The sequence below is a fragment of the Sparus aurata genome, chromosome 9 (genome assembly GCF_900880675.1).
Source record: "Sparus aurata chromosome 9, fSpaAur1.1, whole genome shotgun sequence".
In the NCBI taxonomy this organism is placed as follows: Eukaryota; Metazoa; Chordata; class Actinopteri; order Spariformes; family Sparidae; genus Sparus; species Sparus aurata.
In genome coordinates, this window is record NC_044195.1 from 10,097,168 (window position 1) to 10,123,387 (window position 26,220).

At 43.4% G+C, this 26,220-nt stretch overlaps 1 protein-coding gene across 4 annotated transcripts in view; it reads right to left on the bottom strand.

Annotated features, from left to right (window-relative positions):
• Positions 1-26,220, bottom strand: part of cacnb4a (calcium channel, voltage-dependent, beta 4a subunit) — a 44,764-nt gene that overhangs the window by 6,442 nt on the left and 12,102 nt on the right. Inside the window, exons 1-7 of one of the 4 annotated variants that reach the window (XM_030428585.1) lie at positions 25,069-25,554; positions 7,471-7,590; positions 4,036-4,158; positions 2,565-2,692; positions 2,076-2,155; positions 1,746-1,765; positions 859-939 (exon numbers count right to left, since the gene is read on the bottom strand). In XM_030428585.1, the coding sequence (XP_030284445.1) occupies positions 859-939; positions 1,746-1,765; positions 2,076-2,155; positions 2,565-2,692; positions 4,036-4,158; positions 7,471-7,590; positions 25,069-25,113 (597 nt within the window). In that variant the 5' untranslated portion in view covers positions 25,114-25,554. Of the gene's footprint in view, positions 1-858; positions 940-1,745; positions 1,766-2,075; positions 2,156-2,564; positions 2,693-4,035; positions 4,159-7,470; positions 7,591-25,068; positions 25,555-26,220 lie in introns of those variants that run through there. The other 3 variants (XM_030428582.1, XM_030428583.1, XM_030428584.1) reach the window with 3 other exon arrangements.

Here is a 26,220-nt window from a genome sequence, read left to right on the forward strand (position 1 = left end):
CTCATTCGGTGCACTTGGGATAAAGAATAGCACTGCTAACATATCGTAAACCATGAGCTGTTTTTGCAGAGCCAAACACTTTTTTCTGCTAATGATTCATGAGAAAGGAACAATAAACCAAAAAGTGTCTGATGTGACAGATAGCGACAATCACTGCCTCTTATAGAAACATGAAAAGCCTTTCAGTCACTCATCCTATTCCAAAACCTCAGTGCAGTACATTATTCTCTGTCTCTAATTTCAAACCATGCTCCACTTTTTCAGACTGATGCAGTTTACCCAGAGGGTTGTTGCCATGGCAACACCAGAATGGGAGGCGAAGACTGTGACTCCATGACAACTGACTCCCACCTCCCACCACCTCCTTGGCCTCCTTTATTGTTTGCCCTGTGGTTCCAGTGGTAACTGTAAATCAATGAGCAGTTTCACTTTTAATGCTCTGTCTCTGGGAATTTCTACTTTAGAGGGAATGCGGAGGACCTGCGACATGATGCAATATGAGGTATAAACCATCTTGGCCCATAAGGGGCTCACTCTGAGAAAAGAAGAAACATGGCAGTTATCTCAGCTAAATCGCTGCTGAATTAAGAATCTAACTGTCACATGTGTTTTTTAATAAACTGTGGTGCAAGTCTTTTTTCCCATCAATTGTCACTTGTTTCATCATGCTAGCAATCACTGTATTGAGGTTTCACTGTGCAAATGCACTTCCTGCATAACACTACCCAGAATATAGGGTATCTATATTATCATTTATGCAACACAGTTGGCTAAGTAATGTCAGGATTAAGAGATTTCCGTTGCGGCTGTGAGAAAGCGGCTGACTCAGGATGCTGGAGGAGCAGCAGTGCGTCCTACCTCGTAACCTTTCAGGGACGGTCCCACCAGGACAACCGGCCTCATGGAGGGAACCACGTCATACGGAGGGATGTGCTCAGCCTGGAGGGGTCAGTACACACACATACAGTCAAGAATCAATATGTGCAAGTGTCTCTCTGAGGAAAGCAAGCATTTTGCAACACAATAATGGAGTGATGCTTTAATGTGTTTCCATGTAAATTGGATAACAAAGATACAAGATGATGATTTGAAGAATGAATAGTCTGCAGAGTAGAATCTGAATCAGATGAAGCAACCAATTAATTTAATATAACCCGCTGTCTTTGACTGGACTAAAAATACAGAGGCTAGTTCTAAATGATATAACACTCTGCTAATCTATGTCTACAGAGGACTCACATGATATTAACTTTATCGAGTAAAGCAGTGTCACCAGACTACAGGGCAGCTCTTTCCCTCAACTCATCTTCCGCCCTCAAACGTAAAAATGTGGTTCTTTTTCTGGAGTAGCATTAATTGACTACAAAAGGCATTTTAATGTGCAATTAAGAACCTTATAATTAGAATCTGTGCAAGCTGATTCTGTTCAGGTTTGTTAGTGACATTTAGCTACTGTATGGTGTTGCTTATTTCGATTCAGTATAATTATCATGAGAATGACAAGAGTAGTCAATAATATGAGTAATTCAGGCGACACACATTTATACCTCACTAGCCACATTCATTCACATTATTCATATCATATCACATGTAAAAGCTGTTCGTTTACCATTAACAATGTGGGTAATTGTTTCAAAAGACAAAGCCGTGGAGAGTTTTTTTTTATTATCGTTTACATACGCCTAATTTGATTTCTCACGTATGAAAAAGCAGATAAATAAATTAATGTTGATAGCCATACTCACCACTTTCTGCTTCTGCTTTCCTGAAAAGGAACGAAAGGGGTACGGTAAATAAGTGCATCCTGGACTGAGAATATATAAAGACTATATCACCTGATTACAGAAAAGTCGGTTCGCTGTGTAAAACATGAATAAAAAGAAAAAAATGTTTTGTAAATCCTTGAATACAAACTTTTCAACCTGATAAACTTTGTACTGTGTAAATATTAACTTATTCTGGATTTGATGCCTGCAACAAACAAAGTGAGAAAAAAAATCTGTAATCAGGGTCGTATGTGTGGTATTATTGTGGAAACCAAGAAAACCATTCCCTCTAAGAATGGGACGACCAACCTGTAGAGTTGGGGTTTGGCTTGAATGTGCCCGACACCATCTCTCCAAGACTGGAGGATGAGTTCCCACTCGACTTACTGCTATGACGATAACAGCAAATAGAAAGAGAAGTGTTAATGTGAAATCCAGCAAGCAGGCAGGTCTTTATTTCTCTCACTGTTGCAACTGAGGAAAGATGAAGCAGCTCTCATCGCCTCGGTGGCTGAAACACATCTCCCCATCTGATGGAAAATTCTGCGGTGGCCACAATCCAGGCGCACCTCTGAGACGTTGGACCACACGACACAGCTTGGCTTTCACCCACCTCACTTCCTCCCTATCTGCCAGCTCAACTGCCGGGCTTAACTTATCCCTGAAGTGGCTCTCTCCTCAATGCATCCCCAAACCCTCCAACTCTCTTTATCCCATTGGATACATGTGTCTTTGTTACAATATCTATAGATGCTTATTCTTCCACCTCCTGGACCCTCACATCCAAGTCCTCCTCACCCGTGGAAGCGTCCCCTCTTCTGTTCCTGCTGGAGTCGGATGTTTTCCAGCTTCAGAGGGCTCGGGATGAAGCCAATGTCGCAGCCTTCTTTCACCAGGCGGCCGATCCACCAGTCATTGTTGAACTTCTGTAGATTGTAGAGTAAAGATAAAGAGAGCCAAAGATGACTCTTTATAATCTCTCACTGACAATATGTACATTTACTTAGAACAATCAGATCCAGTTAACTAAATGTATCAATTAATACCTTTTTCGAGACACAAAACTTGAACTTGAATTTGTCAAATCTAAAACCTTTACACAAAAAAACATCACTTCCTAGAATGAACCAAAATCTGACTCAAAACACAGTTCCCCACTCTGGATGCCTGAGCAACCATTCATTCATATAACTCCTGCTGAAATGTATTGTTGAAATGATTTTTCCTGATATTACTTTCAACAATGGAGAAAGTGGAGGCAAAACACACTGTGCCCTTTTACTCTGTTGAAACATTGTGTGTGAAAGTGCACCAGTTGTCCAAAAAGAAACATAGCAGGATGATTAAAAGCTCCAAAGCTGCTGAGGCTGTGCTGTTTTCAAGGTCAAGAACACAAATCTACACTTTGTTATATTCTTCCAATTCAGAGTTTCTTTTATGGCTTGAACATCAACCAACCTACTGAGCACCAGTGACATCGGTGAAGTGAGATGTCTGCACAGAGCCCAAAGGATACTAAGAGATAAAACCCAGCCCAGCCGCAGTATGTTGGTCTGTTTTTCTGTCATGTAAAATAAACTCAAACTTGGTTTTGTTTTGCAGCCCTGGTGTTGTACAAATAATACATTAAATAACCTTCACACCCTTGAACCAAAAAAAAATGTTCTTGGACTTCAGTTTTCCCCAATATAGGCTCTGCCATGCACAAGTCTGCTCCGTCACTACAGTTGCTCCCCCCAATGCTCTGGCAAACCAAACATGGCTGGTTGATGTAAAGCACATCACATCAGTCCCCACTGACACCAGAATTAAAAAAACTCTAATTGACTCTTAGTAGAGGCTGACAATTCCATTGCAGCAGGGCAAACTCCATCTGCTGAAGAAAATAATGCGATATGATCAAAAGCTCGTAACAGCTACTGACCTTGCTGGTGACACTGTTTTCTCAAGACAAGCTGTATTTCTAGAGTTTGGTTGTAGCCAGTTTTTGTCAGGTTTTGTTAGAACAGTGAAGACATTCCATGAAACTAAATGGTGACGCACTTGCTGTATAAGATACCTAACTGATTCAAACCGTTGGCAGCTGCCAGCCAATCAGAGAAGAGTATTTTCTTTATCCATAGTAGTGAAAAAACAGATTGCTCGAATTTTACAATCAAATTGAGCAGAACAGAGAACTACAAACAGTACAAAAACATGCCGGCTCAGTGAACTGAAACCAGTCTTTCACACGGTGCCACAGGTTTACTGGGTAGTGTCTGTATCTCACCTCTTTGATGTGGAGGAAGTCCTTGGCATCAAAGGAGACACCAGTCCCGGCCACAGGGACGTCTTCATCCAGAGCACCGCAGTAGCTGACATTGGTCCTCACAGCAAAGGCCACTGCTTTAGTCTGTAAGACAGCGGGAAGTAAAGGGTCATCACAGCACAGATAGGTGGCAACATGGATATGGAAAAGGGATGGGTGATATGGATCCAATCTTTATTTTCATAGAATGATAGTTTCCATCCATCCATCCATCCATTTTCTTCCGCTTATCCGGGGCCGGGTCGCGGGGGCAGCTGCCTGAGCAGGGACACCCAGACTTCCCTCTCCCCGGATACTGCCTCCAGCTCTTCCGGGAGGACCCCAAGGCGTTCCCAGGCCAGCTGAGTGACATAGTCACACCAGCGTGTCCTGGGTCTTCCTCGGGGTCTCCTCCCGGAGGGACATGCCAGGAACACCTCCCGAGGGAGGCGTCCCGGGGGCATCCGAAACAGATGCCCGAGCCACCTCAGCTGGCTCCTCTCGATGTGGAGGAGCAGCGGCTCTACTCTGAGCTCCTCCCGGGTGACAGAGCTCTTCACCCTATCTCTAAGGGAGCGCCCTGCCACCCTGCGGAGGAAACTCATTTCGGCCGCTTGTATCCGGGATCTTATTCTTTCGGTCATGACCCAGAGTTCATGGCCATAGGTGAGGGTCGGAACGTAGATTGACTGGTAAATCGAGAGCTTCGCCTTTCGGCTCAGCTCTCTCTTCACCACGACAGACCGATACAAAGACCGCATTACTGCGGCCGCTGCACCGATCCGTCTGTCAATCTCACGCTCCGTCCTTCCCTCACTCGTGAACAAGACCCCAAGATACTTAAACTCCTCCACTTGAGGCAGGAACTCTCCTCCCACCTGGAGGGAGCAGGCCACCTTTTTCCGGTCGAGAACCATGGCCTCGGATTTGGAGGTGCTGATTCTCATCCCAGCCGCTTCACACTCGGCTGCAAACCACCCCAGGGCATGCTGGAGGTCCCGGCTCGAAGGAGCCAACAAGACCACGTCATCCGCGAAAAGCAGAGACGAGATCCATTGGCTCCCGAACCAGATCCCCTCCGGCCCGTGGCTGCGCCTAGAAATTCTGTCCATAAAAGTAATGAACAGAACCGGTGACAAAGGGCAGCCCTGCCGGAGTCCAACATGCACTGGGAACAGGTCTGACTTACTGCCGGCAATGCGAACCAGGCTCCTGCTCCGGCAGTACAGGGACCGCACGGCCCTTAACAGAGGGCCCCCGACCCCGTACTCCCGGAGCACCCCCCACAGTATGCCACGAGGGACACGGTCGAATGCCTTCTCCAAGTCCACAAAACACATGTGGACTGGTTGGGCAAACTCCCATGAACCCTCGAGCACCCTGCGGAGGGTATAGAGCTGGTCCAGTGTTCCACGGCCAGGACGAAAACCGCATTGTTCCTCCTGGATCCGAGGTTCGACTATCGGCCGAATTCTCCTCTCCAGTACCCTGGAATAGACTTTCCCGGGGAGGCTGAGGAGTGTGATCCCCCGATAGTTGGAGCACACCCTCCGGTCCCCCTTTTTAAATAGGGGGACCACCACCCCGGTCTGCCAGTCCAGAGGCACTGTCCCCGACTGCCACGCGATGCTGTAGAGACGTGTCAGCCAAGACAGCCCCACAACATCCAGAGACTTGAGGTACTCAGGGCGGATCTCATCCACCCCCGGTGCTTTGCCACTGAGGAGCTTACGGACTACCTCAGTGACTTCGGCTTGGGTGATGGATGGGTCAACCTCTGAGTCCCCAGCCTCTGCTTCCTCAATGGAAGGCGTGTCAGTGGGATTGAGGAGATCCTCGAAGTATTCCTTCCACCGCCCGACGATGTCCCCAGTCGAGGTCAACAGCTCCCCACCTCCACTGTAAACAGTGTTGGTGGAGGACTGTTTCCCCCTCCTGAGGCGCCGGATGGTTTGCCAGAATTTCTTCGAGGCCGACCGGTAGTCCTTCTCCATGGCCTCCCCGAACTCTTCCCAGACCCGAGTTTTTGCTTCCGAGACTGCCCGTGCTGCCGCACGCTTGGCCTGCCGGTACCCGTCAGCTGCCTCAGGAGTCCCCCGGGCCAGCCAGGCCCGGTAGGACTCCTTCTTCAGCTTGACGGCAACCCTTACTTCCGGGGTCCACCATCGGGTTCGGGGATTGCCGCCGCGACAGGCACCGGAGACCTTACGGCCACAGCTCCGGACAGCCGCGTCAACAATGGAGGTGGAGAACATGGTCCATTCGGACTCTATGTCCCCAGCCTCCCTCGGGATCTGGTCAAAGCTCTCCCGGAGGTGGGAGTTAAAGATCTCCCTGGCAGAGGGTTCTGCCAAACGTTCCCAGCAGACCCTCACGATACGTTTGGGCCTGCCAGGTCTGTCCAGAATGATAGTTTTTCTGTGGAAATACAGAAGAGTAACCAGAGTAAGAAGAGTAATTTTAATGGCACGGACAGGAGCAACAGTGGATACACAGAGAGAGTTTCCCCTCAGCAGAGTCATTACAGCACCAATGTGCTCATCAAGCTCCAGCATCACCCACAGTGATGAGTGAGCGCTGCTGTAGTGATGTTACTTCAGACCTCCTGATGAAGGCGGCTGCACAAGACAGCAGCAGTGGTGATCAAACCACATCCACAGCCACAGCAGGACAAGATCTCACCCAAGGAGCCTAAAAGTCTGAATAATCAATAAAGATGGCTCCTTCAGACACATTATTCCTATTACCTTTAATCCTTTTTATTTCATTCTACTATAATCTGCAGGGCTGTTAGGATTGATCGAGTTGATGATTTGTATCCTGGCTTTCATTTGACTGACTTTATTTTTTGAACCATTATTTTTCTGTTCAATCAATATGTTGCAGGTGAAATTGAGTCTTTTCTGGGTTTTAAACGTTGCATCACAATGAAGTATTCAGTAGCATCGCAGCCAGCTTTTATCATCACTACTATTCTCACTTTACATTGTTTTGACCTGTTACTTGTTTTATGTCCCACGGTGGCTATTGTATGTGATGAGAGGCTTTGGTTTGTGTGAATTCATCAAACCAAATTATGGTAAAATTGTTGAAATTTTAGTAAAGTATAGAATCTTTGATGCTTTAATTTTTACCCTAATATGTAAAAATGTTTGGTTTTAGCTATTGAACAGTGATTAAACTCCACTGTCTTAAATCAAAATCAGAATATTGTCATCACATAACAGTGTTTATGTAGGAATAAATCCCCACAGACCTCCTCCACCCCCTATACCCAATCCCAGGAGCAGTGAAGTGAAACTTAACCATGTGTCTTCTGGTTGTGAGCTGATATAATGTGTGTTACATGTGAGATATAATACAGTACAGTGTGTATCTCAGCATGTTTTCTTGTAAATAGTTCCCAGTGCAACTGACCTTTGCCCTCTCGAGCTGGACAGTGGCCTGCTGCTCCCTCTCCTGCCGGCCGCCCTCCTTCTCCTCCTCCAGGGACACATCCGAGTCAGATGGTCGGCTTGTGTAAGAATCAGCTGAGCCCTGGAGAACAAAAGGACACAGGAGATGGGAATAACACGTTACTAGGAGAGGTGGAAGTTCCAGTATTGGTGAAATAACTACAGGGTGCCTACTTTATCAGTGTGATACAGATCATCACTGACATGCAAGCGGCTAAATCCAATAACAACTGTAATGTGTACTTTGATATGTCCTATTCAAGACAATTGAATGCAAAACAGTGCAAATAGATGCAGGACATAATGAGAGCGTGTTGCTTAAAACCACGGGGACTGAGCAAATAAATGGGAGTGGGATGTTACAGACACCCAGGTGTGTGTGTGTGTGTGTGTGTGTGTGTGTGTGTGTGTGTGTGTTTGTATTCCTCTCCATAAACGATCAAAGGCTGACAGATTAAAGATGATGAAGTGACTGGGAGGGAAGGTTCAGGAAGATGTTTTTATTTATTCAGCGGTACAATTAGAAACACAGAGAACAGACGCGATACTCACAGTACAAATTAGGCAGGACGCCCTGCCTTATTTGTACTGTGACCAAGGTCATTTTAGTGAATATGGACATCAACCTAAAAATAATACACTCTCCATGTTCAAAAGCAGTGTTTCACTGACCTCTATGGGTTCTGTTGCACCTCTGACAACACCTGACATCACAGAAGCAGAGCTTCAGCAACATGTTCTGATGAAAATATCGAACAAGTTTTGTAACAGTAAGTCTTGTGATAACACATCATTTGAGTGGTTGTTAGACAATTACTATTATGTCATAAAGAGCTGATGATGGAAGTAGACATCTCGCTTCTTTCTCATCCCTGTTGGGAGCTGACCTAATGCACTGATTGGCAACCGTCCAAAACATTCATAAAGATCCTTCATGATCATGACAGATGTCATGTCATGTTGTTACGGCGTCATGTCAGTCCTCTGAAATAAAAATGTTATGGGACATATTTTGACATTTTAATTTGCAACTATGCCTTTAATTGGTTTTGTGTTATGTCTTTTCATTTCTTTTCTTTTTGCTGTGTTTGATATGTTCCTTTACTAGCTATTATTATGGTTTCTGCAGACTGGCAGACTACCGGTGGCAAAGCAACAGGCCGCAAATCATTTTCAATGGAAACAGGCAATATGAAGCTATAAGCTGACTCCCAACACTCGTCGCTAAGCGTGCCTCAACTTTCAACAGCGACTTGGCGACAGTGTAGATCTGGCCATGTTTAGCTGTATTGTTCCTTTTTGAAACTTTGACGCTATGTGAACATTACATTAGTGTCCAGACTTTTTTGTCCTTCAGCATCAGTGTGTATTTACATTAAAGACCCCAGTAAAAAATCTGAAAATGACATTAATGGAAGCTTAAGAAGATCTTGCTTCTTTGAAATAATGTTTTTTTCTTTCTTTCAAACAGCTGTGAAATATGGACCTTGGTTCATTGCAGGTACAGATGGGTGACAACTTAAAGGAAAAAGCAATATTGTGTGTTTTGGTAAGGTGTTGTTTCACCACTAGCCTTCAGAGCAGCTTCAGCGCTCCTTGGCTTAAAGTCTACTGAAGGGATAAACACCATTCTTCCAAACAATCCTCCATAATTTAACAATGGAGGTGCAGAGTGTCATTTCTGAATCAGCCATAGGTGCTCAGCCGGGAAGAGATCTGGTGACTGTGAAGACCATAATGCTTGAGTGCAGTGACCCTCACCTCTAGTGGAAAAGTGGAACCTAGTTACTCCAGGAGAATGTCAACCATCTTTATATCATGTGAAAATGTTTTCGTTTCAATATTTACAGTCCTTCAAATCAGAATTTAGAGATTATTTAAGTAATTTAAATAGTATTTATTATTGCATATTATCATATATATATACATAGTTATTATTGTCATCATTATTTTATCAGATTAGACTGACTATGTGTACTGTACATTATGTATCTGAGCATTCCTCTGGAATTCCTCTGGGCGGCTTGGCCAAACCCCCACCGCCATCAGCCCGCCTCAGGCTGGAGATCAGTCTCATGCCATCACTATCAATGGAGTCATCTCCTTCCTTCACTAATTCACCCACTCCCTCACGCCTTGTCCTTATTAGCTCCAAGTCAAACGCTGCTGGGTAAGCAGAGCAGTAAAAACGCCCACCCGCTTATTTCAGGCAGAGGGTGAGAGAGAAAGAGAGAGAACTAAAGAGACAGCGGGATTATGACGGACTCGCTGAGGAAAATGTGCAAACATAAACAGAAGCAACAGTGGGTGCACAGAGACTCCAGCATCACATGTGAGCCTGCAGTGAGGGGTGGGCGCTGCTGAAGATGCTATTTCAGACCTCCTGACGAACACATCACCGGGGATGATCACACTACATCCACAGCACGCAGCAGGTGCAGATCTCAATCAGAGGACACCGTGCTCAAAGATGTAGAAAGATGGCTTCTTGGTGTTGAGCTTTGTTCTCTTATATTCTACAATATATCTTCTTCTTTTTCTATATCTTATCTCTCTGGTACACACTGCAGGGTTGATGTATTAGACTGAAGCAATTCTATTATGGGCACCTGTTCAAATGGCATACTGTACCATTGTATTGATCTATACTGACGTAGGGCTACTTAGTCAAAGGTAAAATTTGCTAACACAGTGGCTCAGTGAATGTATCAGCATGTCACCTGCTCCTGAGCGTGAAATGAAAAGCACACACTTTACACACCTGAGCAGGGCCCTGTGAGTGGATCCCTGGCTAATGGACTCGTGCTATAAATCCATTCATCATCAAAGATTGCTAAATCTACTTCACACGACACACAGCGATGACGCACGTGTATCCAGGGCGTCTTGGCTCGAGGACATCACCTTTGGCTGAACGTCACTGGAGCTGTTGTACTCCCAGGTGGGAGGTCTGGCTCTGGTCCCGTTTGTTACGACTGCACCATGTAATAACAGCCCTACATGTTACGTACAGTAGAACTGGAGCATATGTTTAGTTTTCTACGATTCATCAAAGTAATGTACAGCTAAAGAATGGCAGCGTTGGCGCAGAACTGTTCCCTCTGAGCTCGGAGAGGCAGACGTGCTTGTCGTGTCACGAGTGATTCCTTTGACTTATTCAGTAATCACACAGTGTTGGGCTCTAAATGCAGTATGAGTCACATCACGATTTGTTTTGACTGTTTAAAAATTATGCATAGCATGCGAAAGTTCAAATTTGCATGATTTTGATCCAAACTACTTCATGTCATGCCTCGTCACACTGAGCTCCCTCATTCTTTCAGTTCTGTTTCCTTTTTTTATTTTGGTGTCGGACTCTCGTCTTGTTTCAGATCCCCTTCCTGCCCTTGTGTGTTGTCTGCTGTGGTGATTGTCTGCCCCTCCCTGAGGCGTCTCACCTGTGAGTAATTAATTAGTCTGCGTGCTCCCTCTCTCCTCGGCCAGTTCGTCTTTGCCAGTCATATTAAGTGTTCCGGCGTTCTCTCTCGTGTATGTTTTTTGACCCTGCTTTTAGACCTGACTTTGCCTCTGCCTAGTCTCTTTGTGTGTTTGCTACGCTGACTGATTTTTTTGTATACACAGCTACCTTCAGTAAAGACTGCCTTTTTTTTTGGAAACTGTCTCTGAGATGTGCATTTGGTTCTATATCTAGTGTCATATTCACATCACTCCGACTTATTTTTACAGTTAGTTTGGGAAAACAAAAACATTGAAATTGAAAATGAGCCTTCTATGGTGATATAACTTCCTATAGACCTGTTTCACAGTAGACACTGTTGACCTGTAAAGGCAGCAAAAGCAAAAGTGCAAATGATAGCATTAACAATGGCTCTTTCCAATAAGTGTCAACTGACTGCTGTGGAAAGGGTTTGTTAGCCTACAGCCTGTAGGTCAGAGCAAATAATGGTGTGGTTTAGTGTGAATAAGCTTGTTATACACATATGATCACGTGATCAAACTTCGCTTCGCTATTGGTGAACACACCATTAAACCACGATTGCTGATTTAAATCTCTCTTGGAAGTTATAGCAACGGCCGACCAAATGAAACGCACCGTAAGCTTGAGTCAACTTGTGGATTTCTCTGTTTTGAACGCTGCTGGAGACATTTGGGATAATGTAAGTACACAACTCAACAAAATCTATAACAAAGGTCTAGTTGTTTTTTAAGGCAATTTTATGCAGAACTCTTATATATTCGCTCTGTAAGCAAAGGATCTGAACAAAGTGGCAGGCTCAGGGTAAGAACGTGCGCAGTGAACTGGTTGGATAATCAACCTGGTGGTAATTCTTTGCCTTTCTTTCAGGTGAACAGAGCTTACTGACTCTTGACAGACTTGTTCTTGTGCTAACAGTGTGTCTTGGAGTATAAACAATGACTTAATACGTACATAATTTATTATATAACTTATGAAAATCACATCAAAGCAGTGTTTTCACTCTCTCTCTCTCTCTGGTCCAGTTGGTCGTTCTATCTCTGTGATGGAGCGAGATGTTACCACAAATCTGCACTTCACACTACACCACAGCTGAGTAATCACTATATTAGCATACACACTGGACGCCTGCCCCATAGGCAAGGAACAACGAGTGCAGTGCACAGACTCTCTGGGGTCTACCAGCTAATTACTGCTCATCATCGCTCTCTAGCACAGGTACGGGAAAACAGTGAGTAGGGTCGCTGCTGGCCGCCGGACACACCGGGTCAGGGGCCTGTTATTCCTCTTGTCAACAGCAATTAAGTGAAAGGAGGGACTGAGAGATGAGAGTATGGCTGCTGCTACTACAGTTGCCACCACTGACAATATCCTTCATGATTCACTGGCCCCGCGGTGTCTATAACCCACATGTCTACACTCGCTGGAACCCTCTTTGTTTGACTTTATCTACCATTTAGTCCAAACCGGCCTTTGTCTGTCAGTTCCTCTTACTTTTCTATTTATAGATGCGTGCCGTCTCTAAAGAAATGCAGTGTTGTCGCAGATGTCGGCCAGCTCACATCGAACATATATTCATCGGCTTGAACTGGCAACTGCTGCATGCAACAATCGGGGCCAAAGTATTACGTAACATGTCAAATCTGCTATGCCATGGACCATGTTGCATGATGCAATGCTGTACACCGTGTAGTGCAATGACCATGACATGCACCGTGACATAATACACGAGCATGTTCATGAATTTTAATGATTACTTTACTTTCATGTGGTACAATCAAAGGGGCGCATCCTTCACTGGGTGACACACAACAGCCGCTCTCGGTATCTCAGTATCTCAGTATCCACCTTCAAACGACGGAGAACAAAGGAACAAATCAATCATTACTGTCTATACAAATAATCTGTATTATATAATTTCTCTTGACTGTATACATTTAGATAGAACCCACAAGCTGTCAGGATTAAACAATCAAACAATGTTTTTCTCGGTGCATAAAGGAAAAACGTAATAATAATCATTTTACTCTTAAACACACACAAGACACACTTCATTCACTATTCATCTTATGCCATATCACTAAAGCTGCAACGATTCAACGGTTAATCTATCAGTTTTCAACTATAACATTAAATCAATCACCACCTATTTTTTCATAATCAATCCATCAGTTTGATTCATTCTTAAGAAAAGGAAAGAAGGCTAATTCCTTGGATTCCAGCTTCTACAATGTGATTATTTCCTGGTTTCTTTCCTTCTCTGTGACAGTGAACTGAATATTTTTGGGTTGTGGACAAACAAGACTTTTGTGGACGTCTTTGGAAAAACACTGATCCACCTTTTTTTTTTTAACCATTTCCTGACATTTTATTGACCAAACAGCTAATCAACCAATCAGGAAAATAAATTCAGATAATCGAACATAAAAAATGACTGTAAGTCGCAGCCCGACATTTCATGTGTAGTTATGAGGTGAAGAAAAAGCAGCAGCGACCCATCTGGGACCACACAGCTGATCTGCGTACTGATGTACAGTCTGCATGTAGTGGCAAATACATTTGTGGTGTGAAGCCAACGAGCAGACGTTAGTCCTGACATTGATGTTGTTTCCACATCTGACAGACTGCGTTTTTTTAGTATTAAATCAAACTGTATGTTCAGATGTTCGTCATCTTCCATACTATAACAACATAAAATCCTTTTACCAAAGTCAACAAACACAAAACAGACAAAAGTTCTTTACAAGGTTCCTATTTCACGCATCACAACATAATAACGTCATGTTGACAGTGCGGCAGGTGATGCAGCATCTTCTCTGTGTCGTCCCTCCTGAACAGTGCAGTACACTGGATATCATGTTACTGAGTGTTCCATAGATGCATTTCTGTGTAAACACTCGGATACCGGTCTCACACACCTCTCAGTCTAATATTCCAACTCTTCTCTGTCAGCCTTTATCTCTAGAACGACTCTGTTTGACATCATGAAATGCAACCGGCAGGGAACAGAACAGCTGAGAACTCAAACCATGACCTACACACATTGTGACAAAACAGATCATACACATATTATGTATAATGGACCTCAGAGGGAAAGGATGCAAATAGATTTGAAATAATTTAAGAGTCGGGTTGAGTTTGGACAAAGAATTAATGTCAGGATTCTAAAGATTTCTATTATCCTCTAAGGGTTGGAATTAGTTTCAGGAAATTGAAATTTGGTTCACTAAAAAGCATGCTGGCTCAAGTCGCAAGATTCACTAAAGTCTGAGTGATTTTTCCAAAACTGAACATTGCGTGAACTTCGTCCATGGATGAATCTCTCCTGCTAAAAACAATGACTGACTAAGACTGACACTTCTTCTGGTTCAGTGATAAAAAAAGTCAAAGGCTACAACACTACAGACAGCACAGATTAAACATGAGCCCCAGAGAGAAAGCTGAGGCCATTATCCATATCCAAGTTTTTTAACCTCAATAGGCTACAATATGAAGTATAACCTCAGTTAAATATATATATATATATGTATATCAGCATGATCTTGGATGACAAGAGTACATCTCGTGTCTCTCGGTCCAAGTGTCCGCTGTGGGATGCAGCATGTCACCACTTGGCTGTTGAAGCGTGAAGATCATGGCTGACTACGCTCGTGCGCTTGAATCTGGACCGTCAGGCCACATTTGTTAAGCCCATGGCCATCCGACAGACAGCAGTAGTGTGAAGTTGATTGCTGCTTCCCAGTTGTTGATGTCCTCTTTTGGTCTCGTTTCAGATTTTGCTATTACTAGTCAGGTGGAGAACTTTTGCTTCCACCTTAGGAGCAAAGAGAAAAACAGGTGTAGTTTTAGCTCCGGACTCCGTGTTTCTGAGTCACCTATTTATAAATGGATGAAGTAGCTACTGTATTTCATACTTAAATATAAGCCTGTGCTTCATCCTCATGATATTGTTGGATTAAGATGCTTGTCTAACTGAGTCTTAAAGGGTAACTCCAGAGGAAACTGCACGTCATCTGACAAATTGCCTCCAGTGATGTCACTCAGTGACCAAGTTGTGTTATGGGTAATGTAGACCAACAGGTTTTGTAAAGGAAGAAGAATGTGTGAAATAAAAAGATCATATTTCTGGTGTTGCTGCATCAATTTTGATCGTTTGTTTTTAAACTGTCCATAATGTGCCGAACAGTGCTGACAGAGTAGATTGCTGTACCAGCCAACTGATTTTGAAAACATGGCGGCTATATTACCCACGATGCAACTTCGAGTGACATCACTGGAGGCAATCCGTCATAGTAACAAACATCAGCACTGAGTCTTTTCTATATGTAGCACTCTGTCTCTTTCAAAATATATCATATTCTGATATAATTGTGTGTATTTGTGTACAAGGACAATCATCTTCAAGTCATTACCAAACCCAATAAACCATCTTTATCAATGAACCGTGAGCTGTACATCTCCAGCTCGTCAGGTCAGGTGGATCTGATTTCCGTTCTGCTGGACAGCCAGCTGGTGGACGTTTGGAGTCCTGCAGACTCAGCCAAAGGAGGTGAAAAACTGGGCCCCAGCACAAATGTTGACCTAACAGATGACGGCACAGTCTGTTGCCCCTGTGGAACCTGCCTGCCACATACCATGTTCAACACAACCCATGAATAGCACCCATCCATAGAGGAGAGGAGGGTTACAGTACAGACGGATACTGTATGCTGTGGTAGAAACAGAGTGGCTGTGATTTTATCTGAACATTTCATAAGAGCTGAGAAAATGTGAGATTTTGTGTCTTTAAATAGCCAACAGAATCTTCTTCTTGTGTTCATGAACAATTCTCACATACATATTCATCAATCAAGCAAGTACTATTAATCATTCAGTTGTTTATCAAGAATAAATGTCAAACATTTGCGCGCTCCAGGATCTCAAATGTGCTGCTAATCTCTGCTTTACTTGATTGTAAACTGAATATCTTGAGTTTTTGATTGCTGGTCCTCTAAAAAATTGCCAGAGATGAGATGACTTTAAAGACATGACTCGACTGTGCTCTTAGAAATCGTAATTTTTCACTATTTTCATAACCATCAATTGCTGATTTAAAAAGAATGATAGATGAATCCATCAAGAAATTATTTGTTAAATCTCTAGATTATGGAGACACTTTTGAAAATACATTGGAAATGTATTTACCTATCTATAATATGAATGTTGGAATTTTTTCCAAGAAGATAATAATATTGTGTACACTATGTAGCCTTCATAGAAAGTAATAATGTGTATAATTTAGAAATATGTGGAGGCAGCTGTAAAAACTGTACACATTGCATGTGCCAACACACACACACACGCACACACACACACACACACACATAGAATGGTGTAAAGCTCTTGGGAGCAGGGAACATGCTTACAAAGGCTTGCTTGACATGAGGACTACGGCATGATGCATTGCTTTAAATTCTGCGCCGTTCATCAGTTTCTTCTCCTGCAACAGCGCCTGCTTCCTCCACAACCATCTCATCCAATTACCACCCTCAGCCACTTTCACAGCACAACACATGCTTTGCATGATTGCATTCTTGGTTGCCGTCAGCTGTTCACATGTCACAATGAGAGAGTCAGAGGGGCAGTATGTTCCTGATAAACTCTGTATTATCATTATGACGTGGTATATATGTGTCTCTCTGTACAGATGTGTCCTGCAGGCCTACAAGCAGTGAGCAAATTACATGCTGATGGCAGTTACATACAGTAAACGTGTTATAGTGATTTAATCCTTTCAGCCATTGTACCCAAATGGCAGCATTTTCCATGTGAAACAGACGACTTCGAAGAGTTGAACAGGATAAGAAGAAGACCTGTTCTGGTCCTGAACGTGGAGGTGTTGTTCAGTGAAAGAATATCACGATTACATATCAATAATTGAAAGAAAATAAATGGCCAGATGTGCAACAGAGTCTTTATACTGCAGTAAGTCTTTGAAATCAACCTGCCAGGCTGGACGCAGAGGATTAATGCCTTTGTCCAGGGCATCTAGGCGCCTCTGCTAATGATCCATTCAGAGCCATGGGAGTCTTTCCTTGATACAAACAACTGTTATTTACAGCCTCCTTATAAATGAAATCTATAACCAGAGGACTGGAGAGAAAGGAAAATAAAAACCCCACACTACTGACCATTATAGACAAGCACCTGCTTTATGTTTCACAGTTGGAAATAATGAATTGACTCCCTGCAAACAGACGACACATTTTTACCTCTGAACCTTGGTATGAATTCCATTCTGTATCATTGCTTGTTTGTAAGTGATGCTTAAAAATTCTTTTTTTAATTAGAGTTTTTCTGATTGGTTAATTGATTACTTTAAAAAGCTTTGAGGGAACTTTGGTAGGTCAGTTTTGTGCCAAGAGAAAACTTAAAACTCACTATATATTGGCGCCATTAGCGCCACCTTGAGGCCACATATAGAGCACAAACACAGATGATACTCTGCTTTATTTCCCCACTACACCAGAATATTCTTATTAAGTAGTGAATGTCTCAAAACGTCCTGACACAAAATGATTCCAAGTCAGAAATCCTGCTGACAGCCCCCATCAAATATCACCACAATTATAAGTTATTCACCTTTAAATTAAGTCATATTTGTGTATATAATATTTAACAGTCACAGGTTATACAAATTATTTCAGTTTTACCATGATATCGAGTGGACATTTAATGTGTTTTATCAAGATCTCAGGTAAATTATGCCCTGTTCTCTGGAAAACAACATTTGCTATTCCGTGTTAATGACATATTCAGTGTGCTCTTTGAAATTGTCAGAAAACCAATTTTTAGATAAAAGCTTTTTTTTATAGTTAACATTCAACCCTTTGTTCTACTACTGTGCCTTTATCCAAGTACAGGATTATTATTCGCTATTTTTGCTTCACCTGTTTTTATCTTGTTAAAGAAATATAAAATGTGCCATTTGAACTGAATGTCTTTGGTAAAAAAAAAAAACCCTCTCTTACTGTGTTTTACTATGCGCAACTCCTGAGCTGTGAGCCACAGAAGCAAAATTCTGGCTGCTTGTATTTTTTTGCTTCAGGACATATTGTTCGCTGGAGGGCACGCCAATTTACACCTAAACAGGGAGTCTCAAACTGCCTCCCCCTCCGTCCACCCCGCGACCTGGTGTCACAAATATAATATAGCCCGTCTTCCCTTTTACGTCTTTTCATTGTTTCACGTTTATCTAAACTACACCTTCATATGCAATTGAAATATAAACACAATTTTTCTATATTTGTTCAAAGTTGACTTTATTGTAAAGTAGACCTGGCACAGGAAATGCATGTGGCCAGTTAGCATCGCTGTCATTCATCAAAAATGCTTCTACAGAGCAACACAGCGCTCATTTTCGGCATTTGTGGACAGCGGATCAGTTTTTAATACGCCGGGCACTAGTTTATTCAGTCTGTGGGAGTAACGAACGGGTGGGAGCTGTTAACCCCAATCCTACATATGAATACTTTTTCTAACTGGTTGCCCTATTCTTTTAGTTTAGTCTGTTTGAAATTACCTGGAATGGGTCTCATACAAATAGTGCATGTCAACCAAGACTGTCATGACGGGTGCAGACAGACGTACTCAGGTACTAAAAATGTAAATGCGTTGTATGCACTGTAGTTTCATGTGCTGAGACACGATTGAATTGAATTCCGATGACTTCTTGAAACCACGAAGTAAACAAAAGTTAAACCACAGAGCTACGTCATCGCTGGCCCCTTCCTGAAGCTGATTAGGAGGGGATGACAAAGAGGAGCATTCAGGTCATTTTACTGGAAAGGTGCAGAAAGCACGAGGCATGTGCACAGACACAAGCAAGCACTCTGCCAACAAACCTCTTCCACTCCTCTCATTATATCTGCTGTCTCTGCCCACACACTCACACACTCACACACTCTCACTCACACACACACACAAACACACAGACAATGAGTTGTTTGTGAGGTTATTATCTAGGAGTGTCAAGTGGCCAGTCCTGAGTCCATCGTGCCACACTCAAGCCTTATCTGTTCAGACGCCAGATCCTGGTCTGTTCTCCCATCTCCATCTCCCTTCCTCCCTTGACCTCCGCGCCTATCAGACGCGAGATAAAAGGCTAAAAGCATTCTCGCTTCATTATATCCACCTCCGACAAGGTTTGAGAAGTGGAAACACGCCTCTGGGCCCCTTTAAAACAACTGAGCCCAAATAAGGGACTGATGCGTCTCTTCAGACTCAACAGATTCTCCCTAAACATCCTTACAATAGTATATTATCAACAAGTCCTGGGCTTTGTATTTTATGTAACAGCTCTTATGAATGTGAGTCATATGATAAACACTGTTTAGAACTGTAGTAAGTGGGTTACATCATTCAAGCTAGGGAGGTAACTTTGTTCTGCAATGCAATGCTTTGCTTTCACCTCCAAACAATGTAGAACCAAATGAATAATTGATTTGAAGCCCCCAAAATGGAAACGAGCATAAACACACTCTATCAGCTAATGCTTGTTAGACAGTTGTGTATTGGTGGTATGTCTTCTTGTTTTTAAAGTTACTCTCCGACTTTATGTCCAGCTACGTTATGGATGGTTGGGGAAAGTGGAGAGTCATCTGCCTTGCCGCACTGGATGTGGAAGATGTCGAGGACGTGTACATGTTCACGTTCATGACAATTGGAACGATCGCTTTGGGATTTGGAATCTTTATGCAATATTGGAAAATGAGAAAGATCGCTACTGAGCAGACCAGTGCGAGGGCGGACAACGCCAATACTCGGAGTGCTGTGGTCGGGATACGCTCTGACATCTCAACAATCCGCGACTTCGTGATACAGATGCGAGTTGATGTAGCCACCAATCGGGAGGACATGGCGAAGCTAGCAGCCATAAAAGCTGCAGAGGAGACTGATGAATAACATGAAAATGCATTAAAGGGCTCTTACACCATCCCAACACCATCTCAACAAATAATAAATACACTGGACTTTTGCTCTCTCTCAATTGGATATTCTGACTTTGTGGCAAGCCTGGCTATAAGATGAGGCCATAAGATGAGACTGTTGTTCACTCATGATGGACTAATATGGACACATGTGCAGACACACATGTAATCTGTATGTACTGTCTAGAGCTTGAATTCAGCTCTATATGCTACTGCTGTAATATGTTTTGTCAAAGGTCATAACAAAAGAAAAAAAGAGAAGAAAAGAAAAAAGTAATTTGCAAAAGACAAGAAAAGATCAGAATGAAGATTTTATACTGTGGGTAATGGGGGCGGGACTTGATAAGCTTTGGCTTCTCCCGCTTTTCCCTTTCGGCCATGTGTGTTGTATTATTTGAACAATGATGAAATGTGATGCTTATGAATTGACATGTCCGAAACAAACAACATAAATAAATAAAATAAATAAAGAATGGCACTAGAGCGCTGGCAGTAGAGTGCATACCTCTGCCAAGGTTTAACAGTCCTCTCTACTTCAACCAAGTCTAATCCAGTACCAATCTCTACAGCCCTGTAACACATTGAACCCGCCCATAACTGCTGTAACATCATTTCAGCTCACCAGATCGATATCTACCTCATGGTCCTACAGGTTTACGTAAATTAGTTAATTTAGTTAATTTCCTGATTTATATGAAAGGTCTATCCTCATGTGTCATGTTTTACTTTCCACTTCCTGTCTTTATCTTTTTCACTTTTTCTGTGTTTTTTTCATTTATTCATTAGCAGTGTTTGGGGGTAACGTGTTACAAAGCAAACCGTTTAAGTGCTTATTTGTTGCAAAACGTAATGCATTGATGTTGCAATTCGAGTTATCCTTTATTTAGTTACTTTTTGATAAATGTAATCGTTACTGGAAAAAATTGCTGACTCCTCCTTTTTGTTGCTGCAAAAATAATTGTTGCCTGAAGCATTGTCTGTGTTGAGCAGGTGGCTGCTGAAGGTAAACCTGCAGCTGTGTCAGTGCGCATGTGTGGCTAGATAATTCAACGTAGCAAGATGGCAGAGAGGACAGCATTAACTGAGCATAAGCACAAGATGTCAGCTAACTTTGGTTAGACAGTTGTAGAATATTTGCAGATAAGTGGTCCTGAGTAATCCACCCTCCTCCCTGACGTTTCATCTTGATTTTTTAAACTTTACATATAAATTCACATGATTTGTCTTGACTTACAGTTTTGGGAAACTGTTTGGCAAATTGTCAGTAGCTGATAAAGTGTTTAACTTGAAGATCGAAGATGAAGCATGACTGGAAAGAACAAGCATTCTAAATCAAAAGCCTACAGCAGGTAGGTGACAGAACACGATGTGATCATCACGCCAAACATTTAGAAAAGAGTTAGACAAGAGAACCTGCAGGTCACTACAGGTCGAGGATCCAACAAATGTTTTAGCTTCCCTGCCTGGTGCCTCAGAAGTCCCAGGACAAAGTCTCACTTCCGAAAAATCCAGACACCCAGGAGATACTGACGAGTGCTGATAGCAAACCACAAGTACACAAGAGCCCCAGAGTTGTCTTCTGTAGTGCTGCCAACACCGCCCTAAACATGGTACAACATGGAAGTCAGCAGTACCGATGGTGCATGAGCAGGTTCAGCAGTGACCCACATCTCTGTTGTGTGGACTGAAACATGACAGGAGTCATTGTTTGATTGAAAGTGGGAAAGTTCAATCCTAAAAACGACTGCAAAGAATGTAGTTCAGTTATTAGTAATGAAGTAATGGATGAATCCAGTTATACAGAATTCTAATAGGCTGGACGAGACAGTCTCAGGGGGATATTAGGATTTTACAGAGAATCCATTTCCTGAAGAGTCTGAGGTGGAAGTAAATAGTCTCCAGCCTCACCAGTTAGTCAGAGGCACAATAATGGGGCAATGATAAAAACAGCTGAACCCACAAGAAAAAGTTGGTATTTCTGGAGGATGGCGTACAGAGTGACAGATCTGAGGGGATGTTTTTGGGCATCCAGGTTTCTGTCAGCAGGAGTCCCGTTTATTTTGTGCACAGCGTGTTAGGTGACTGGCAGAGCACTTCCAAGGCTGGGTGGCAATGAAACTCGCCTGGTTGAATCATCAAAACAAAAAATATAAATGTGTTATAAAATATCTGTTTGCTCAATAAAAAGTCAAATGAACAAAAATAGGATGAAGTGAGAGTTGTCACTCACAGTCATGAACCCACAGAGAATATCACAAAAATCTGCAACTCCCCGAAGATCTTCACTCTTCACTTCTCGTCGCTCTTATAGTGAATGGTCAATCATTGAAGGCAGCTCTACGAACCCACTGCAAACTGTCTGCTCAGCACTGAACAGAAAACAAACACAGTAAGCAACTAGCTGGAGAACACAATTTAATATTAAGCAGCTACAGAGGCAGATATCTCCTCCTGATCTTGGAGAGGCCAAAACAAATACACACACACACACACACACACACACACACACACACACACACACATACACACACACACACACACACACACACACACAATCTGTGAACTTGTAGAAACCTCTAAAACACTCAGCAGATTAAATCTGTTTTCAATGTCAACTTTGAAGCATCGTGAATTTGCTACAGCTCAGTTTTGTGCTGGGATTTCAGCGTTGACTTTTGGCTGAAACCAGGATGTTTTCTGGTGTAACGCCGTGTTCAGACTAAGCACAACGCGGTTTATTTGTGCGTCTGGAGTAAATGCAAGCCAATGATGAGACGGGGATAGATGCAAACGAAGGGACAGATGCGAACAAACGCGCATTCGTGTGAGTTGAAAATATTGTACTCAAGCATTTTAACATGAGGCTATCACCAATGTTGCTGACGTCCGGACACAGCAATGGAGGAGAGGATAACCATCACTATTCGAGGCTGTTTGAGGACACCCAGCTGTATGATAACACATCTGCTCGTACTGACAAAAGACAAAAAAGGAGCTGCTGAAAGTGAGCGGGGAAGTCGGACTTACTGGTAAGTCATGGAAATATGTCTCAGCACAGCATAGCTCTGATCGATCAAAACCCCATTTAGGGAACAAGTCGTATTCTGGAGGGTGTTCTACACAAAAACACGCTCCAAAATTTTAGTGCATTTAATTTTTCATGTAAAACGTCATTAATATTGAGCTGCATAGGCTGTGAGCTGCCAACAGAAGGTGGCCAGGACTTCGTAATGGGAGCACTTTTGTAGATTAATGCAAAATAAGATGCTTAGTGCTGTGCTTAGTACTGTGAGAGTGACAGCTTTGACTTCTCCATGCCATGAGTTGTGGGGCGAACTTCACAGGATGAAGAAATAAATCATCCATCATTATCAACAGTGTCTGTGTTGTATTTATATCATGTGTAATGTGCATAAGAGCATATCATCATTTTGGAGCCTGATTAAAACAAATCCCATGTACATTTCTCAGTTCAAAGTCAGCATTGTAAATCCCAGTGAAATATAATCTAAAAGTGAACCAACGTCCTCTAACAGTCGGCAAAAATGTTCACTTTTGAACCGGCTGTGAACGTGTTTTCAGGAACATAATGTAGACGTTTTTTAAATGTTGTTTAAACTGAAAAATGCACAGCAGGTACAAAGTTTAAACCGTTGCCAGAGCAACAGCACTTTTCAATTATCCTAGCGAATCTTCTGCTTCCATGTGAAATATTGTGAACGGTGTAATGTCCAACCCTAACGCCTATATGGACCCCTCCCTCTACATGTGAACTTCTGGGGCTGTTTTTCGTGGTTTTGGATTTCAGTTCTCACTTCAGGTCATGAAAAACCTTCTACTTTTTGGTTCCAGCCGGGAACCAGCTTTTTAGGTTCTGAACCATGGCCTTTTTTGATCTAAAAGCTCTGAACAGTTAGTATAAGGTACGCAGACCGGAACATAGCTGGTTCCCTGTAGGTGGAATGTGGCTGAATGGGAGCAAATCCTGTCTGCCAGGTTCATAATTGTAGGAAAGCCTGAAACCAGAAGAGTGGGTTCTGTTAACGCAGTAGATTAATGCCCATCAGTTTGGAGTGAGAATCATATATAGGTGCAATAAATATCTGTCCACATACTTCTGGCCATTTATTTAGATCCTCAGATGAGATAACCCCTCCACGGAAATGCACAAACATGAGCTCATTCTTCAAAACACAATAATCGAAAAAATCCTTCCTACACCTGCCCTGTGGACGGGAGACAATGTGTGAAAAAAACTCCCCCCGCCTTTAATCTCCACGAAGCAGCCAGGATGTCAGCTGGAGTTATAGAAAGGTCTTGACAGATTCTGGCTCAGTGGGATTCCCTCCTCCCCTCCACCCAGCAGCAGCTCCTGCATTTATTGCCTTTGTAAGCAATTTTCCGCTGCTCCGACACATTTCTTTCTCGTGGATGCCCACTCAATAACACGGCTGGCCTCTCGCTATCAAAGGCAGCGTGTGTAGACCTATCTGTGTGCGCCATCACCTGTGTGTGTGTGTGTGTGTAATGAAAAGCAAATTTATGTTTGAAAAGGGAACCCGACGTTTATCTGCCATGCATGCATTCGTGTCTTGTGTGGAAGGCGCCGCAGTTGGATGCAACAGCGCATCAGTGTGATTCAGGTGGCCAACGCTGTGCGATCTTTTCTGTAAACCTCGGTGATGTGTGGTGGGATGTGATGAGGGAGGCTGACAAACAAGTGGGAGCAACACAAATGAAGCCTCTTTCCAGCATGCACGCCGGCTAATCGTCCATATGGAGAGGTGGGAGAGAACCGCTGCTTAGATCTGCAGACGCTCAGTCCAGACAGGAGGAGAGCCATCATCCGGCGAGAAAACTGCACTGTTGGTTGGAGGAGCCCTCAGACACCCGCTCTCTCAAACACACACACACACACACACCCCGGCAAACACACACACACATACGCACACTTCATGCACACCCTTCCCCCAACCTCCCCCGACTCCCCCGAGAAGAGTGCGCGCTCAGCCCACTGAAGTCTCAGCGCGTTCCGTGGGTGTTCATGAAGGGATCGACCGGCCACGACACAACACAAGAAGCATGGTGCACAAGTGTCAGACGCCCATCCACTCACCGCCTCCGAGTCTTCAAATCCATGAAGGTACAAGTTATCGTACATGGAGGAGAGAGATTCCAAAAAGCAGCTCTTTGGTGCAAAATCGACAGCAAAAGGTTCAACCTGTTCCAGAGAGGGTGGATGATGAGCACAGGGGAGTGACAGAGCCCACCAGCAGCGCTCTCTTTCTCCACATGAAGGTAGACCACAGAGCAGCAGGCAGGAAGAAAAAAAACAAAAAAAGGTGCAGCCCTCTGTTTTCCTGAACTGAACTGGATGTTATTGCCCCTGAGCCGAGCGAGTGTTGGTTCCCATTATAAGGCAGCCTGCTTGTCCCCAGAGGCAGAGCAGACCTGGCATTTCATCTGCCTTCCAAGCTCAGATCACACAAGCCAATCCCTTCCTCCAGCACTGGCTGATGACAGAAGAGGGATGCAGCCTGCTGATTGGCCGTTGGAGGCTCCAGTCGATAATACTGAACAAGGAAGAGGCAGAGAGGGAGGTGGTGGTGGTGGTCGGGTCTGCAGCCTGTGAGCAGCCTGTACCAGCAGTGGCTGTGTGTATTCCGTGCATGGATGTGTGTGTTGAGGCGATCTCCTCACCTAAACACCCGTCTGCAAAGACTGACGTGTAATTTACACGCACAGGATCAAAGCAACGTCATAAACAGCTGAGTGATGAGGCAGAGCCGCTGCTCTCTGACAACAAGTGTTCTTGTATTTACAGCTTCATGAACGCAGCGGGGCCCTAACATCAATCCACACGCGTCACTGCAAGGACACTGATCATGAAGGGAATGAGCGGAGAAGAGAAAGTCTGAGGTTTCAGTGTCAGTCTGAGGTTTGACACCCTTTTATAAATAAAGTAAGTGTTAAAGCATTCACAGAAAAATGGTGGAATGGAAGAGCCGTTGCCTGATGACAAATTTCTCCACATTTTAAAGCAGACACACATTAGGGAGTGTAAGGTAGAGGGAGAAATACAGATAAACTCTGCCACTCTCTCAACAGAGGAAGGCAGTGGGATATAGTTAAAAGATCACTAATTAATTGAACCTTGAGTTTAGAATTTTTACTATCAATACTAATCTTTTTCTGATTATCAGTATCTGTTTGTTTTGGTTGTTTTTTTGTCTGATTGCTCATGAAATAAATGAATTGTGCTGCTCTG